This window comes from Pseudophryne corroboree, chromosome 6 (genome assembly GCF_028390025.1).
Source record: "Pseudophryne corroboree isolate aPseCor3 chromosome 6, aPseCor3.hap2, whole genome shotgun sequence".
Taxonomy (NCBI): domain Eukaryota; kingdom Metazoa; phylum Chordata; class Amphibia; order Anura; family Myobatrachidae; genus Pseudophryne; species Pseudophryne corroboree.
Window position 1 is genome coordinate 172725630 of NC_086449.1, and position 19165 is coordinate 172744794.

The 19165-nt window shown below is 47.6% G+C and overlaps 1 protein-coding gene across 6 annotated transcripts in view; it reads left to right on the forward strand.

Annotated features, from left to right (window-relative positions):
• The window catches only part of MOB1A (MOB kinase activator 1A), a 340751-nt gene that overhangs the window by 19371 nt on the left and 302215 nt on the right, over positions 1 to 19165 (forward strand). For all 6 annotated transcript variants that reach the window (XM_063932120.1, XM_063932121.1, XM_063932122.1 and 3 more), the window contains exons 3-4: positions 3381 to 3474; positions 6595 to 6728. In XM_063932120.1, the coding sequence (XP_063788190.1) occupies positions 3381 to 3474; positions 6595 to 6728 (228 nt within the window). The remainder of the gene's footprint in view (positions 1 to 3380; positions 3475 to 6594; positions 6729 to 19165) is intronic.

Genomic DNA, 19165 nt, shown 5'->3' on the forward strand with positions numbered 1-19165 from the left:
CACCGGCCGGTGCTGATCCAGTCAGACAACATCACGGCGGTCGGTCATGTAAACCGACAGGGCGGCACAAGAAGCAGGATGGCGATGGCAAAAGCCACAAGGATTCTCCGATGGGCGGAAAATCATGTGTTAGCACTCTCAGCAGTGTTCATTCCCGGAGTGGACAACTGAGAAGCAGACTTTCTCAGCAGACACGGCCTCCACCCGGGAGAGTGGGGACTTCATCCAGAAGTCTTCCAAATGATTGTACACCGTTGGGAAAGGCCACAGGTGGACATGATGGCGTCCCGCCTCAACAAAAAGCTACAAAGATATTGCGCCAGGTCAACGGACCCTCAGGCGATAGCTGTGGACGCTCTGGTAACACCGTGGGTGTACCAGTCGGTGTATGTGTTCCCTTCTCTGCCTCTCTTACCCAGGGTAATGAGAATAATAAGAAGGAGAGGAGTAAGAACTATACTCATTGTTCCGGATTGGCCAAGAAGAGCTTGGTACCCAGAACGCCAAGAAATGATCTCAGAGGACCCATGTCCTCTGCCGCTCAGACAGGACCTGCTGCAGCAGGGGGCCTGTCTGTTTCAAGACGTACCGCGGCTGCGTTTGACGGCATGGCGGTTGAACGCCGGATCCTGAAGGAAAAGGGCATTCTGGAGGAAGTTATCCCTACGCTAATTAAAGCTAGGAAAGAAGTGAACGCAAACCATTATCACCGCATATGGCGGAAATATGTTGCAAGCTGTGAGGCCAGGAAGGCCCCAAAGGAGGAATTTCAGCTAGGTCGATTTCTGCACTTCCTACAGTCAGAGGTGACTATGGGCCTAAAATTGGGTTCCATTAAGGTCCAGATTTCGGCTCTATCGATTTTCTTCCAAAATAGAACTGGCTTCACTGCCTGAAGTTCAGACTTTTGTTAAGGGAGTGCTGCATAGTCAGCCCCCGTTTGTGCCTCCAGTGGCACCGTGGGATCTCAACGTGGTGTTGGATTTCCTGAAGTCGCATTGGGTTGAGCCACTTAAATCCGTGGAGCTACAATACCTCACGTGAAAAGTGGTCATGCTGTGGGCCTTGGCGTTGGCCAGGCGTGTATCAGAATTGGCGTCTTTGTCATGCAAAAGCCCTTATCTGATTTTTTTATATGGATAAGGTGGAATTGAGGACTCGTTCCCAATTCCTTCCTAAGGTGGTATCAGTTTTTCATGTGAACCAACCTATTGTGGTGCCTGCGGCTACTTGGGACTTGGAGGATTCCAAGTTACTGGACGTAGTCAGGGCCCTGAAAAGTATATGTTTCCAGGACGGCTGGAGTCGGGAAAACTGCCTCGCTATTTATCCTGTATGCACCCGACAAGCTGGGTGATCCTGCTTCTAAGCAGACTATTGCTCGCTGGATCTGTAGCACGATTCAACTTGCACATTCTGTGGCTGGACTGCCGCACCCTATATCTGTAAAAGCCCATTCCACGAGGAAAGTGGGCTCTTCTTGGGCGGCTGCCCGAGGGGTCTCGGCTTTACAAATTTGCAGAGCTGTTACTTGGTCGGGTTCAAACATTTTTGCAAGAGTCTACAAGTTTGATACCCTGGCTGAGGAGGACCTAGAGTTTGCTCATTCAGTGCTGCAGAGTCATCCGCACTCTCCCGCCCGTTTGGGAGCTTTGGTATAATCCCCATGGTCCTTACGGAGTCCCAGCATCCACTTAGGACGTCAGAGAAAATAAGATTTTACTCACCGGTAAATCTATTTCTCGTAGTCCGTAGTGGATGCTGGGCGCCCATCCCAAGTGCGGATTGTCTGCAATACTTGTTTATAGTTATTGCCTAACTAAAGGGTTATTGTTGAGCCATCTGTTGAGAGGCTCAGTTATATTTCATACTGTTAACTGGGTATAGTATCACGAGTTATACGGTGTGATTGGTGTGGCTGGTATGAGTCTTACCCGGGATTCAAAATCCTTCCTTATTGTGTCGGCTCATCCGGGCACAGTATCCTAACTGAGGTCTGGAGGAGGGTCATAGTGGGAGGAGCCAGTGCACACCAGGTAGTCCTAAAGCTTTCTTTAGTTGTGCCCAGTCTCCTGCGGAGCCACTATTCCCCATGGTCCTTACGGAGTCCCAGCATCCACTACGGACTACGAGAAATAGATTTACCGGTGAGTAAAATCTTATTATTTGATATAAATAACTTTTTAGTAGTAGAGTATATTAACGGAAATAATAATGATTGCTTTAGGCTAGAGCGTCCTTATACCGTGATTAGATGTAGTGGATCCTAAAGGGCGTATGGCCACCATTGTTTGGGCTTTTTTGTGCTTATTTTCTTAATCCTTTTTGTATCCATTTTTTATTAGTGGGTTGGATGAGCGCAGGTCCTGGTGCTGTGTACGGGTCAAGGGGCGGCTAAATAGTAAATGTTTGGGGTCCATCAAAGTACTGTTGGGACAGAGGGTGTAGTATGGTATGCCGGCGGCCGGGCTCCCGGCAACCAGCATACCGGCGCCGGCGTAATGACAGCGTGGCGAGCGCAAATGAGCCCCTTGCGGGCTCGCTGCGCTCGCCACGCTGCGGGCACGGTGGCGCGCTACGCACGCCACGCTATCTATTCTCCCTCCAGGGGGTCGTGGACCCCCAAGAGGGAGAAAGTGTCAGTATGCCGGCGCCGGTATATCCCGACAGCCGGCAACCTGAAGACCACCCGGGACAGAAGGGAGATTTGTTTCAGTTCATTTTTCAGTGAGGATGATCTGCGCTTATCCAGTGCTAAAAATATATAACTTTAGGGTGGTCTTCCATCCATATCTAATTGGCCCTACACACTTGGCGATATCTTTCCCCGATATGAAATATATCATTCAAAAAACATGATTGTGCTAACATGGCTCGCTTAGCAGAGTCTTTCTGTAGCTGTGGCGCCGACTTAAAAAGTACAGACTGATACTGAGCCCATAGAGCTGCAGAATTGTAGACCCGTCTGTGCTGTACTGTTCAGACGTGACAGGTGCTGCTCCTGTATCGGAGGGGGTGGAATGTGGGACTGCCCTGTAGTGGAGATACTCACATGTCCAGAGTTTCCTCAGTTTCTAAGTCTCAGATTTTGGGTTACACTGGGGGAACATTTCTATTTCTTTGTATTTCACAGGATCTGTGCAAAAAGTGCTTAGATTTTTGTGGCAGATACGTGTGTGTGTGTGTATATGTGACAAAAATTGCAACTATCATGCTGTGGCGCCCCGATTGTCTCCGATATGTTTGTGCGCTCTGATTGCATTATGTACGCCTTTATGCTTCTTTTTTTGTTTATTTTTGTGAATACCCCTTACAGCATTGACATCATGGTCTATCAGTTAATACAGGTTTGTTTTTTTTGTCTTCCTCCCAATCTGCAGCTGTGGATTTCTTTAACCAAATCAACATGTTGTATGGAACAATCACTGAATTCTGCACAGAAACCAGCTGCTCTGTCATGTCAGCTGGGCCCAGGTACGTTTTGTAACGAATGTGTCACATGCTTTAAAATAGACTAGGATGGCCGTATTCTACCAGAAATGACCTAATGGGTAGTTCGGTTTGTTTATCTTCTATTCTGAATGACTGTCACCCCCCATTACTTGTACTGTGCAGCTGCCCACTCATCTCACATGTGCATTGAAGTTCAGGAGACTTTCAGAAAGCTACTGTTCCACAGTGGTTGGAATAAAAGGCTGCTCCAGATTGCAGGGCTACTTGTTTTATAGGGTGCTGCTTGTGTCTGTTGGTGTGTTGGACTAAAGCTTTCCTGCATAGGTGCCTATAAAGATGACACTGGGCGCTCTGTTCCATGTCAGGTTTTTGTACTAAAAGTGCTTGTCCTCTGGCTGTGACACTTGCTGCTCAGAACACAGATGACTGCATTTTACTGTCTGTGAGAAGAGTAGCATACTCAGCCAGCAATGTCACACTACCCCTAGGGCGTCGTCCTTCCCATCCACTAGAGAAAATGTGGTTTCTTTCCACGACTTAAAAGGATACATTTGATATTCCTAACTATAGGCACGATTCAATCCGTTGACCATTGAATAGCGCCAGGAATTAGGTCCCAGCACTATTCAATACAGCTCCATGTGACACCCAACGACGGGATTTCTTCTCGCACCCCCAGAAAGGGTGCGAGCAGAAAGCCGACAAAAGTGCCAGCGTGATGCAGATTTGCTCCCCTTAGAGCAGCTAAAACAGAGTGCCCGTTCTTCCGACAAAACAGTCCTGGACGATGAGCATTCTCCGACTTACCACTGTACTGTATTGAATAGCGCCGGGAGCTAATTCCTGGCGCTATTCAACGGTCATCAAATTGAATCAAGCCCGATGACTTCTTCAGACATGTCCAGATAAGGCATGAGGTGATAGCCAGTATGATGATCTTATAAATTGAAATGTCACACCTCGTTGGGAGCGCAGCCAACGAGAAGATCATAGATGAGCCTGGCTCCACTACAACTTTTGTTGAGTGTTTTTTCCAGGCTGAATAGATGGCTGGTATTGCATTGTAAAGAGGGAATCGTAGCGCTCATTCTCCTGACTTAGTTCATGGCAGATACACAGATGGGAATGTTAAGAATGAGCGGAGGAACTCTTTGCTTCATTTGATGTCCTCATATGCACTTAGTGTTTGTAGGTAGTGTTATCCTGGACATGGTAGAGACATGTCTGCCTGTCTATCTGTCTTTGTGCTATATTCTTTGTATAGCTTTCTCTTCATGCTGCCAGACCCACATTAATAAAATAGCTAAGGAGTAATGATTATTGAGGGAGGGTTTGTATGGCAAACAACCAGTAACTATGTATTCAGTGCTTTTAAAATGCCTTGCACGAGACCCTTCCTGTTGCGATCCCTCGTACTTGGTTTGTCGCCCTTCACCACAAAATTAGAGATCTCATTTGCGGGGGTCGCAGTCCTCGGTTTAAGCATGAGATACTGTATAGAAGGTAGCACCATGGCGGTCTCCAACTGCCCCACTTCTTTTCCAACTACCATGCAGTTCTCCTTACGAGAGTTATGGAATGGGTCATGTGTCTGATAGAAAGCAATGGGTTGATAATGAATTAGCCTCTCTTCCCACCCTACACCTAGAGTTGCCTTGGCTTTTGGTTTTCCCTCCAACACTGTGCCGATTACAGGGTATACATAGGGTGGACCAATTAACTGACTACTCTGGTATAACAAGTTTCCCTACAATCCAAGCTAAATGGGACCTACCTGATAATGAAATATGGAGGTATCTACAGATAAAACAATTCTTAATGGGTCTACGTTCCCCTGCCGATTGCAGACGTACAACTACTCCCTTTGGAAATATGCACCTTTCCCAATTGTACTCTTATCACTCCCTTTCCTCTATCTATAAGTTAGTAATTGACCAGGTTTTCTCCTCTAGGCCTAAATTTAAGTGATTGGTAATCTGACTTGGAGTGTCTGGTGGGTGAGAACCACTGGCCAAAAATACTGCGTATTGTGTAGTGAATGGTGTGCTTGCATAGAACACTACATGATTATGGATGGCCTTATTTCCTTTTTGACCTTGAAGCGCCAGGCCTTTTACAGCGACATCGTACCAATGAACAAGGAATCGGGATGTAGTTATGTGACCACCGGTCACTATACAGACTATGGAATCCCGGGCGCTCAACAGTCGGCATGCTGACTAATAGGGACTATTCCCACTCGTGGTGTCCACGACACCCATAGAGTGGGAATAGAACCTCTGGCGAGCGCTGCGAGCTTCGTTGCTGTCGCCCACCCTGACGGCGTTCTGGAGATTAGGATCCCGGGTTTGGTATGTTAACTTTTAGGATCCCGAACGCCGGTATCCCACTACCAATCCCAAGGAATCTGATCACTATAAGTCAGTGGTTCTCAAACTCGGTCCTCAGGACCCCACACAGTGCATGTTTTGCAGGTAACCCAGCAAGTGCACAGGTGTATTCATTATTCACTGACACATTTTAAAAGGTCCACAGGTGGAGCAAATTATTTCACTTGTGATTCAGTGAGGAGACCTGCAAAACATGCACCGTGTGGGGTCCTGAGGACAGAGTTTGAGAACCTGTGCTATAATCATTACACAGCTGTCCAGGTGATAGGTAGGTGGAAGTGCACAAATGTCTGTGCTCCTATTTTATTATATTATTTGGTTTTCCCACTACGGGCTGGCAGTTAGTACTTTTCCTATTGTAATAGCTTGGCTGATTTTCCCATTTTTCACATAAGGTCTTTTTCTTCTCTTTTTCCTGGCTCCTCCTTACTTGTTTTTTCTTTTTCATCTATATTGTTTGCTTATCCTCTTTCTACTCTGTTTTAGACACTAGTATATGTGCTGAGTTTTGAAACTGTGGTTTTTCGCTAACATAACAGGAGTGCACACTTAATTTATGTAAACAGAACATTCTGAACAAATTTTTATTTTGGACACAGCATTTGTACTTATTGTATTGATGTTTTGCTTATTCTCTATTCTGTGTTTCCGGCGTTCTTTGTTTTGTTCTGTTCTTTAATGTGCGCTGCACATGGTACTATTGATTGTTACTCAATAAAAACAATTTGCATTAAAAAAAAATGTCTTGCAGGTATGAGTACCACTGGGCAGACGGCACCAACATAAAAAAGCCCATCAAATGTTCTGCCCCCAAATACATTGATTATTTGATGACCTGGGTCCAGGACCAGCTAGATGACGAGACCCTCTTCCCCTCAAAGATTGGTAAGTTTAACCAAAGTTATTACATCATACAGAGTTGCTTGTACCGGGGATTAAAGGAATTGTAAATGGAGCAGTTCTCAGTCTTCTGTTTGTTTGTCACACTCCCGAAATCATTGAATGATGCAGATTAGATTCGGGGTCACTAAATGATTTGTATCACATCAGGACAGTAAAAGGCATGGTTACAGTGTTTGAATTTCCAGGTAAGAGGGAAGTTGTATATCTTGTGTGTGCTGTGCTCACTGATTATAAAGATTTATCTATAGTTTATGACCACCTGGCTCTGGTAACTTAGGCAGTCACATTTCCTGAGAGCTCTCACATTAGACAGTTGCTTATTTTGTTTCATTCATTATTTGCTTACTTAGAAATTTCTGTCTATTGATATTTCTCTAACGTCCTAGTGGATGCTGGGACTCCGTCAGGACCATGGGGAATAGCGGGCTCCGCAGGAGACAGGGCACATCTAAAAAAGCTTTTAGGTCACATGGTGCGTACTGGCTCCTCCCCCTATGACCCTCCTCCAAGCCTCAGTTAGGTTTTTGTGCCCGTCCGAGAGGGTGCAATCTAGGTGGCTCTCCTAAAGAGCTGTTTAGAAAAGTTTTTTTTTTAGGTTTCAATCTCAGTGATTCCTGCTGGCAACAGGATCACTGCATCGAGGGACTTAGGGGAGAGATTTCCAACTCACCTGCGTGCAGGATGGATTGGAGTCTTAGGCTACTGGACACTTAGCTCCAGAGGGAGTCGGAACACAGGTCAGCCTGGGGTTCGTCCCGGAGCCGCGCCGCCGATCCCCCTTACAGACGCTGAAGAGACGGCAGAACGGAGGTCCGGAAAGCAGGCGGCAGAAGACTCCTCAGTCTTCTTGAAGGTAGCGCACAGCACGGCAGCTGTGCGCCATTGTTGTCACACGGCTCACTGACTCAGTCACGGAGGGTGCAGGGCGCTGCTGGGGGCGCCCTGGGCAGCAATATAATTACCTTTAGTGGCAAAATAAATACATCACATATAGCCATTAAGGCTATATGTATGTATTTTAACCCAGGCCAGTTTCTTAAAAACCGGTTAAAAGCCCGCCGAAAAAGGGGCGGAGCTTATTCTCCTCAGCACTCAGCGCCATTTTCCTGCTCAGCTCCGCTGGTGAGGAAGGCTCCCAGGTCTCTCCCCTGCACTGCACTACAGAAACAGGGTAACAAAGAGAAGGGGGGCATAAATTGGCGATATTTATATATTAAGAGCGCATATATAGTAAACAACACCTTCTAGGGTTGTTTATATACATTTATAGCGCTTTTGGTGTGTGCTGGCAAACTCTCCCTCTGTCTCCCCAAAGGGCTAGGGGGTCCAGTCTTCGATTAGAGCATTCCCTGTGTGGCTGCTGTGTGTCGGTACGTGTGTGTCGACATGTATGAGGACGATGTTGGTGTGGAGGCAGAGCAATTGCCGATGATGGTAATGTCACCCCCTAGGGAGTCGACACCGGAATGGATGGCTTTAGTTATGGAATTACGTGATAATGTCAGCACATTACAAAAGTCAGTTGACGAAATAAGACGCCCGGCAAACCAGTTAGTACCGGTTCAGGCGTCTCAGACACCGTCAGGGGCTGTAAAACGTCCTTTACCTCAGTCAGTCGACACGGGTACCGACACAGATGAATCTAGTGTCGACGGTGAAGAAACAAACGTATTTTCCAATAGGGCCACACGTTATATGATCACGGCAATGAAGGAGGCTTTGCAGATCTCTGATACTGCTGGTACCTCAAAAAGGGGTATTATGTGGGGGGTGAAAAAACTACCTGTATTTTTTCCAGAATCAGAGGAATTGAATGACGTGTGTGATGAAGCGTGGGTTAACCCCGATAGAAAACTGCTAATTTCCAAGAAGTTATTGGCATTATACCCTTTCCCACCAGAGGTTAGGGCGCGCTGGGAAACACCCCCTAGGGTGGATAAGGCGCTCACACGTTTATCAAAGCAAGTGGCGTTGCCGTCTCCTGATACGGCCGCCCTCAAGGATCCAGCAGATAGGAGGCTGGAAACTACACTGAAGAGTATATACACACATACTGGTGTTATACTGCGACCGGCAATAGCCTCAGCCTGGATGTGCAGTGCTGGGGTAGTGTGGTTGGATTCTCTGACTGAAAATATTGATACCCTGGATAGGGACAGTATTTTATTGACTCTAGAGCAATTAAAGGATGCTTTCCTTTATATGCGAGATGCTCAGAGGGATGTTTGTACTCTAGCATCAAGAGTAAGCGCGATGTCCATATCTGCCAGAAGAAGTTTATGGACGCGACAGTGGTCAGGTGATGCGGATTCCAAGAGGCATATGGAAGTATTGCCATATAAAGGAGAGGAATTGTTTGGGGTCGGTCTTTCGGACCTGGTGGCCACGGCAACTGCCGGCAAATCCACTTTTTTACCTCAGACCCCCTCCCAACAGAAAAAGACACCGTCTTTTCAGCCGCAGTCCTTTCGCTCCTATAAAAAGCGACCAAAAGGACAGTCTTATCTGCCGCGAGGCAGAAGAAAGGGTAAGAAAGGGCAGCAAGCAGCCCCTGCCCAGGAACAGAAGCCCGCCCCGGCTTCTACAAAACCATCAGCATGACGCTGGGGCTTTACAAGCAGACTCAGGAACGGTGGGGGGTCGACTCAAGATTTTCAGCAATCAATGGGTTCACTCACAAGTGGACCCGTGGGTCCTGCAGATAGTATCTCAGGGTTACATGCTGGAGTTCGAAAGGTCTCCCCCTCGCCGGTTCCTAAAGTCTGCTTTACCAACGTCTCCCTCAGAAAGGACGTCGGTTTTGGAAGCCATTCACAAGCTGTATTCTCAGCAGGTGATAGTCAAGGTACCCCTCCTACAACAGGGAAAGGGGTATTATTCCACACTATTTGTGGTACCGAAACCGGACGGTTCGGTAAGGCCTATTCTAAATCTGAAATCCTTGAACCTGTATATAAAGAAATTCAAGTTCAAGATGGAGTCACTCAGAGCAGTGATAGCGAATCTGGAAGAAGGAGACTTCATGGTGTCCTTGGACATAAAAGATGCTTATCTACATGTCCCGATTTACCCCTCACACCAAGGGTATCTCAGGTTCGTGATACAAGACTGTCATTATCAGTTTCAAACGCTGCCGTTTGGGTTGTCCACGGCCCCTCGGGTCTTTACCAAGGTAATGACCGAAATGATGGTTCTTCTACGAAGAAAAGGCGTATTAATTATCCCTTACTTGGACGATCTCCTGATAAGGGCAAAGTCCAGAGAACAGCTGGAAGTCGGTGTAGCGCTAACACAAGTAGTGCTTCAGCAACATGGGTGGATTCTAAATCTTCCAAAATCTCAATTGACCCCGACAACACATCTGCTGTTCCTGGGCATGATTCTGGACACGGTTCAGAAAAAGGTATTTCTCCCGGAAGAGAAAGCAAGGGAGTTATCCGAACTTGTCAAGAACCTCCTAAAACCAGGAACTGTGTCAGTACATCAATGCACAAGAGTCCTGGGAAAGATGGTGGCTTCGTACGAAGCGATTCCATTCGGCAGATTCCATGCACGAACATTTCAGTGGGATCTGCTGGACAAATGGTCCGGATCGCATCTGCACATGCATCAGCGGATAACACTGTCACCGAGAACAAGGTTGTCTCTCCTGTGGTGGTTGCAGACTGCCCATCTGTTAGTGGGCCGCAGATTCGGCATACAGGACTGGGTCCTGGTGACTACGGATGCCAGCCTACGAGGTTGGGGAGCAGTCACAAAGGGAAGAAACTTCCAGGGCGTGTGGTCAAACCTGGAGACGTCTCTTCACATAAATATACTGGAGCTAAGAGCGATCTACAATGCTCTAAGCCTGGCAAAATCGCTGCTTCAGGGTCAGCCGGTGTTGATCCAGTCCGACAACATCACGGCAGTCGCCCACGTAAACCGACAAGGCGGCACGAGAAGCAGGAGTGCAATGGCAGAAGCTGCAAGGATTCTGCGCTGGGCGGAGAATCATGTCGTAGCACTGTCAGCAGTGTTCATCCCGGGAGTGGACAACTGGGAAGCAGATTTCCTCAGCAGACACGACCTTCACCCGGGAGAGTGGGGACTTCATCCAGAAGTTTTCCACATGATTGTGAACCGTTGGGAAAAACCAAAGGTGGACATGATGGCGTCTCGCCTCAACAAAAAATTGGACAGGTATTGCGCCAGGTCAAGAGACCCTCAGGCAATAGCTGTGGACGCTCTGGTAACACCGTGGGTGTACCAGTCAGTGTATGTGTTCCCTCCTCTGCCTCTCATACCAAAGGTACTGAGAATTATACGGAAAAGAGGAGTAAGAACAATACTGGTAGCTCCGGACTGGCCAAGAAGAACTTGGTATCCGGAACTTCAAGAGATGCTCACGGAGGATCCGTGGCCTCTACCTCTAAGAAGGGATCTGCTTCAGCAGGGACTTTGTATGTTCCAAGACTTACCGCGGCTGCGTTTGACGGCATGGCGGTTGAACGCCGGATTCTAAAAGAGAAGGGCATTCCTGAGGAAGTTATTCCTACTTTAATTAAAGCCAGGAAAGAAGTGACCGCACAACATTATCACCGCATTTGGAGAAAATATGTTGCGTGGTGTGAGGCCAAGAAGGCTCCAACGGAAGAATTTCAATTGGGTCGATTCTTACATTTCCTGCAAGCAGGATTGTCTATGGGCCTCAAATTGGGGTCCATTAAAGTTCAAATTTCGGCCTTATCAATTTTCTTCCAGAAGGAATTGGCGTCAGTGCCTGAAGTACAAACTTTTGTCAAAGGTGTACTACATATACAACCCCCAATAGTGCCTCCAGTGGCACCGTGGGATTTGAACGTGGTTCTAAATTTTCTCAAATCTCATTGGTTTGAGCCTTTAAAATCGGTAGATTTAAAATACCTTACATGGAAGGTAACCATGCTGTTGGCCCTGGCTTCAGCCAGGAGAGTTTCGGAGTTGGCAGCTTTGTCATACAAAAGCCCATATCTGATATTCCATTCGGACAGGGCAGAATTGAGGACACGTCCTCAATTTCTCCCTAAGGTGGTTTCGGCATTTCACTTGAACCAGCCTATTGTGGTGCCTGCGGCTACTAGCGACTTGGAGGACTCCAAGTTACTGGACGTTGTCAGAGCATTAAAAATATATATTTCAAGGACAGCTGGAGTCAGAAAATCTGACTCGTTGTTTACATTGTATGCACCCAACAAGTTGGGTGCTCCTGCGTCTAAACAGACGATTGCACGTTGGATATGTAGTACAATCCAACTTGCACATTCTGTGGCAGGCCTGCCACAGCCTAAATCTGTAAAGGCCCATTCCACAAGGAAAGTGGGCTCATCCTGGGCGGCTGCCCGAGGAGTCTCGGCATTACAACTTTGCCGAGCAGCTACGTGGTCAGGGGAGAACACGTTTGTAAAATTTTACAAATTTGATACTCTGGCTAAAGAGGACCTGGAGTTCTCTCATTCGGTGCTGCAGAGTCATCCGCACTCTCCCGCCCGTTTGGGAGCTTTGGTATAATCCCCATGGTCCTGACGGAGTCCCAGCATCCACTAGGACGTTAGAGAAAATAAGAATTTACTTACCGATAATTCTATTTCTCATAGTCCGTAGTGGATGCTGGGCGCCCATCCCAAGTGCGGATTGTCTGCAATGCTTGTACATAGTTATTGTTACAAAAATCGGGTTATTACTGTTGTTGTGAGCCATCTGTTCAGAGGCTACTTCGTTTGTGTTATCATACTGTTAACTGGGTTCAGATCACAAGTTGTACGGTGTGATTGGTGTGGCTGGTATGAGTCTTACCCGGGATTCAAGATCCTTCCTTATTGTGTACGCTCGTCCGGGCACAGTACCTAACTGAGGCTTGGAGGAGGGTCATAGGGGGAGGAGCCAGTACGCACCATGTGACCTAAAAGCTTTTTTAGATGTGCCCTGTCTCCTGCGGAGCCCGCTATTCCCCATGGTCCTGACGGAGTCCCAGCATCCACTACGGACTATGAGAAATAGAATTATCGGTAAGTAAATTCTTATTTTCTGCGATGGTCTCTATAATTGGCACATTGCGATGTTATACCTCTTGTGCTCCTGCAGCCCCCGTTCAATGACTTAATTACACCTTTCTTTCTTATTGATCATCATTTAAAAAAAAAAAACAGAAAATAAGTCAGTCTGTCTTCTCAAAGCTGATGGAGGGGTGGGAAGCGGGAGCATGTAAAAGTGAAGTGCTTTTCCTGGCCACATTCCCGACTCCCTCCCCCTCCCCCTCAGGTACTGGCACACTGCTTTCAGAATTAACGTTTCTGCGAGTGTGTTAGGTGTGTTTTTCAAAGAATTAATTAGTCAATTAAGTGAATTGGTGCATTCATGTTTTCTGAGCTAATTCTTGTTATCCTAGGTTGTAATAAATGATGAAAGATGGGGGAGGGGTTTTCTTCATTATTTTCTTCAAATCTCTATTTGAGAAATGTCTTCTTATAATGAACAGTCCCCTTTCCGTAAGAGCAGCGTTGCCCTACCTAACCATAGAAATTAGACATTCAGTATTCCCTTGACTAATTGTACGTGGAGACCTGAATACAGTCTGGTCTGTAGAGCCATGTATCTATTTGGCAGACTGTTACATGTAATGTTATTAAATATTTATTTTTACTACGAAGCAGAGCTTATCACTCCTACCTACCTAAGCTTAACGTGCAGTTAGTCCATACATTTACAGAATGGTTACTGTACATCGTGTTTGCCTCTTTAATATATCCTGTATATTTAAAAGAAATTGTTTATCAGCATAAACTGACCCGGAATCAGGGCAAAGGATAGAAGAGGGGCTGTTATGTGCTGGTTCCCTTTTTCAGTTCTATCCGTGCTGTTCCTCCTCTGTATGTAACCTTTCACCACTTGCCGGAGTCACAAGCTGTCGCTGGCCGATTATATTACAGCTGCAGGCGAGAAGCCACCTGCCCTGCACTTCACATGGTTATTACCCTCTGATTAGATAAAGCAAATGAGAGCCTCACGGGTATAAACTAGCAGACTGTTTATCTCTCTTAAAAATAAAACATCCTGGGTGCTGCCTGAAAGGGGAATTACCCTTCTGCTTTTTCTCATACGTCCTAGAGGATGCTGGGGTCCACTTCAGTACCATGGGGTATAGACTTCCGCAGGAGCCATGGGCACTTTAAGACTTTTCAAGGGTGTGAACTGGCTCCTCCCTCTATGCCCCTCCTCCAGACCTCAGTTTAGAAAATGTGCCCAGGCTGACTGGATGCACTCCAGGGGAGCTCTACTGAGTTTCTCTGAAAGACTTTATATTAGTTTTTTTATTTTCAGGGAGAACTGCTGGTAACAGTCTCCCTGCTTCGTGGGACTTAGGGGGCAGAAGTAGGAACCAACTTCCTGAATAGTTCCATGGCTCTGCTTCTGGCTGACAGGACATTAGCTCCTGAAGGGTACTGAACGCTAGCTGCGGCTATGTGCTCACTCCCACAGCCCGCTGTCACCCCCCTTACTGAGCCAGAAGTCAGAAGACAGGTGAGTGTTTAAGAAGAAGGATCTTCATCGTGACGGCTGAAAGGTACCGCGCAGCGGACGGGAATGCTGCGCGCCATGCTACCCGGTAACACAGGCACAGCAGGGGGGGGGGCAGCATGAAACCTAATTACTGGCAGACACAGGGATAGAAGTTGCTGAGCCACAGTCCTACCCCCACCAGTATAAATATTACTATTGAAAAATCTGAGGGGAAACGCGCCATTACGGGGGCGGGGCTTCTTTCTCAGGCAGCCAGCACACTGCTCAGCGCCATTTTCTCTCATTCCAGGCTGCAGAGAAGAACGCTGGTCCTCCTCCACTTCTGAACCAAGTATCTGTGTAAAACAGGGGGGTGCACAGTGTAATTTGGTGCTATAGTGTGAAATTATCATTATAAAAGCACTATATTGTGTTTCACGGAATATTTATCACTGGTGCTGGGTTGTGAACTGGCAAATCCTATCTGTGTACTTCTGACAGATTTTACTGTGGGTCTGTCCCCTATAAGTCCCGGAGTGTCTGTGGTGTGGTTGTGCACGTGTGTGACATGTCTGAGGCAGGGAGCTCTTCCCCTGAGGGAGCCATTTTAGGGACACAGAGTTGTAATGTGGTGGCACTGCCGGCACACCATGAGCCTGAATGGGTGAAAGAATTACGTGATAGTGTGAATCATAGCAATAACAGATTAGATAAATCTGAGTCTCATGCAAAAAACTGGAGAAAATCAGTGGAAGATGTGATTTTTAGTGGTTCTGTTTTCTCTATCGTCCTAAGTGGATGCTGGGGTTCCTGAAAGGACCATGGGGAATAGCGGCTCCGCAGGAGACAGGGCACAAAAAAGTAAAGCTTTACTAGGTCAGGTGGTGTGCACTGGCTCCTCCCCCTATGACCCTCCTCCAGACTCCAGTTAGATTTTGTGCCCGAACGAGAAGGGTGCAATCTAGGTGGCTCTCCTAAAGAGCTGCTTAGAGAAAGTTTAGTTTAGGTTTTTTTCTTTACAGTGAGTCCTGCTGGCAACAGGATCACTGCAACGTGGGACTTAGGGGGAAAGTAGTAAACTCACCTGCATGCAGAGTGGATTTGCTGCTTGGCTACTGGACACCATTAGCTCCAGAGGGATCGAACACAGGCCCAGCCGTGGAGTCCGGTCCCGGAGCCGCGCCGCCGACCCCCTTGCAGATGCTGAAGCGTGAAGAGGTCCGGAAACCGGCGGCTGAAGACTCCTCAGTCTTCATAAGGTAGCGCACAGCACTGCAGCTGTGCGCCATTTTCCTCTCAGCACACTTCACTGGGCAGTCACTGAGGGTGCAGAGCGCTGGGGGGGGGCGCTCTGAGAGGCAAATATAAACCTTATACAAGGCTAAAAATACCTCACATATAGCCCATAGGGGCTATATGGAGATATTTAACCCCTGCCTGACTGGAAAAATAGCGGGAGAAGAACCCGCCGAAAAAGGGGCGGGGCCTATCTCCTCAGCACACGGCGCCATTTTCTGTCACAGCTCCGCTGGTCAGAACGGCTCCCAGGTCTCTCCCCTGCACTGCACTACAGAAACAGGGTAAAACAGAGAGGGGGGGCACATTAATGGCTATATATATATATATTAAAGCAGCTATAAGGGAGCACTTAATATAAGGATATCCCTTGTATATATAGCGCTTTGTGGTGTGTGCTGGCAGACTCTCCCTCTGTCTCCCCAAAAGGGCTAGTGGGTCCTGTCTTCATTAGAGCATTCCCTGTGAGTTTGCGGTGTGTGTCGGTACGTGGTGTCGACATGTATGAGGACGATATTGGTGTGGAGGCGGAGCAATTGCCAAATATGCAGATGTCACCCCCCAGGGGGTCGACACCAGAATGGATGCCTTTATTTGTGGAATTACGTGATGGTTTATCTTCCCTTAAACAGTCAGTTGAGGACATGAGGCGGCCGGACAATCAATTAATGCCTGTCCAGGCGCCTCAAACACCGTCAGGGGCTGTAAAACGCCCTTTGCCTCAGTCGGTCGACACAGACCCAGACACGGGCACTGATTCCAGTGACGACGGTAGAAATTCAAACGTATTTTCCAGTAGGGCCACACGTTATATGATTTTGGCAATGAAGGAGACGTTACATTTAGCTGATACTACAGATACCGTAAAACAGGGTATTATGTATGGTGTGAAAAAACTACAAACAGTTTTTCCTGAATCAGAAGAATTAAATGACGTGTGTGATGAAGCGTGGGTTGCTCCTGATAAAAAGTTGATAATTTCAAAAAAGTTATTGGCATTATACCCTTTCCCGCCAGAGGTTAGGGCGCGCTGGGAAACACCCCCTAAGGTGGACAAGGCGCTCACACGCTTATCCAAACAAGTGGCGTTACCCTCTCCTGAGACGGCCGCACTTAAGGATCCATCAGATAGAAAGATGGAAGTTATTCAAAAGAATATATACACACATGCAGGTGTTATACTACGACCAGCTATAGCAACTGCCTGGATGTGCAGTGCTGGAGTAGTTTGGTCAGAATCCCTGATTGAAAATATTGATACCCTAGATAGGGACAATGTTTTACTGTCGTTAGAACAAATAAAGGATGCATTTATCTATATGCGTGATGCACAGAGGGATATTTGCACACTGGCATCTCGGGTGAGTGCTATGTCCATTTCAGCCAGAAGAGCCTTATGGACACGACAGTGGACAGGCGATGCGGATTCAAAACGTCACATGGAGGTTTTGCCGTATAAAGGGGAGGAGTTATTTGGAGTTGGTCTATCAGACTTGGTGGCCACGGCTACTGCCGGGAAATCCACTTTTTTACCTCACGTCACTCCCCAACAGAGAAAGGCACCGACCTTTCAACCGCAGCCTTTTCGCTCCTACAAAAATAAGAGAGCAAAGGGCTTGTCGTACCTGCCACGAGGCAGAGGAAGAGGGAAGAGACACCAACAGGCAGCTCCTTCCCAGGAACAGAAGCCCTCCCCGGCTCCTGCAAAAACCTCAGCATGACGCTGGGGCTTCTCAAGCGGACTCGGGGACAGTGGGGGGCCGTCTCAAAAATTACAGCGCGCAGTGGGCTCACTCGCAGGTAGACCCCTGGATCCTGCAGATAATATCTCAGGGGTACAGGTTGGAATTAGAGACGGATCCTCCTCATCGTTTCCTGAAGTCTGCCTTACCAACCGTCTCTTCCGAAAGGGAGAGGGTGTTGGAAGCCATTCACAAGCTGTACGCTCAGCAGGTGATAGTCAAAGTACCCCTATTACAACAAGGAAAGGGGTATTATTCCACTCTATTTGTGGTACCGAAGCCGGATGGCTCGGTAAGGCCTATTCTAAATCTGAAGTCCTTGAACCTCTACATAAAAAAGTTCAAGTTCAAGATGGAGTCACTCAGAGCAGTGATAGCGAACCTGGAAGAAGGGGACTTTATGGTATCCTTGGACATCAAGGATGCGTATCTACACGTTCCGATTTACCCCGCACACCAGGGGTACCTCAGGTTCATTGTTCAAAACTGTCACTATCAGTTTCAGACGCTGCCGTTCGGATTGTCCACGGCGCCTCGGGTCTTTACCAAGGTAATGGCCGAGATGATGATTCTTCTTCGAAGAAAAGGCGTATTAGTTATCCCATACTTGGACGATCTCCTAATAAGGGCAAGGTCCAGAGAACAGCTGGAGACAGCTTTAGCACTATCTCAAGAGGTGCTAAGACAACACGGGTGGATTCTGAATATTCCAAAATCCCATTTAATCCCGACAACTCGTCTGCTGTTCCTAGGAATGATTCTGGACACGGTTCAGAAAAAGGTTTTCCTTCCAGAGGAAAAAGCCAAGGAGTTATCCGATCTGGTCAGGAACCTCCTAAAACCAGGAAAAGTGTCAGTACATCAATGCACAAGAGTCCTGGGAAAAATGGTGGCTTCTTACGAAGCAATTCCATTCGGCAGATTCCATGCAAGAATATTCCAAAGGGATCTGTTGGACAAATGGTCAGGGTCGCATCTGCAGATGCACCTGCGAATAACCCTGTCACCAAAGACAAGGGTGTCACTTCTGTGGTGGTTGCAGAAGGCTCACCTATTAGAAGGCCGCAGATTCGGCATTCAGGATTGGATCCTGGTGACCACGGACGCCAGCCTGAGAGGCTGGGGAGCAGTCACACAAGGAAGAAACTTCCAGGGAGTATGGACGAGTCTGGAAAAGTCTCTTCACATAAACATTCTGGAACTAAGAGCAATCTACAATGCTCTAAGCCAGGCGGAACTTCTCCTGCAAGGAAAGCCGGTGTTGATTCAGTCGGACAACATCACGGCGGTCGCCCATGTAAACAGGCAGGGCGGCACAAGAAGCAGGAGTGCAATGGCAGAAGCTGCCAAGATTCTTCGCTGGGCGGAGAATCACGTGATAGCACTGTCAGCAGTGTTCATCCCGGGCGTGGACAACTGGGAAGCAGACTTCCTCAGCAGACACGATCTTCATCCGGGAGAGTGGGGTCTACATCCAGAAGTCTTCAACATGTTAATAGACCGTTGGGAAAGACCAATTGTAGACATGATGGCGTCTCGCCTCAACAAGAAACTGGACAAATATTGCGCCAGGTCAAGAGATCCACAGGCAATAGCTGTGGACGCACTGGTAACTCCTTGGGTGTACCAGTCAGTGTATGTGTTTCCTCCTCTGCCGCTCATACCAAAGGTATTGAAGATCATACGGCAAAGAAGAGTAAGAACAATACTAGTGGTTCCGGATTGGCCGAGAAGGACTTGGTATCCGGAACTTCAAGAGATGCTCACGGACGAACCGTGGCCTCTACCTCTGAGAAGGGACCTGCTACAGCAGGGTCCCTGTCTTTTTCAAGACTTACCGCGGCTGCGTTTGACGGCATGGCG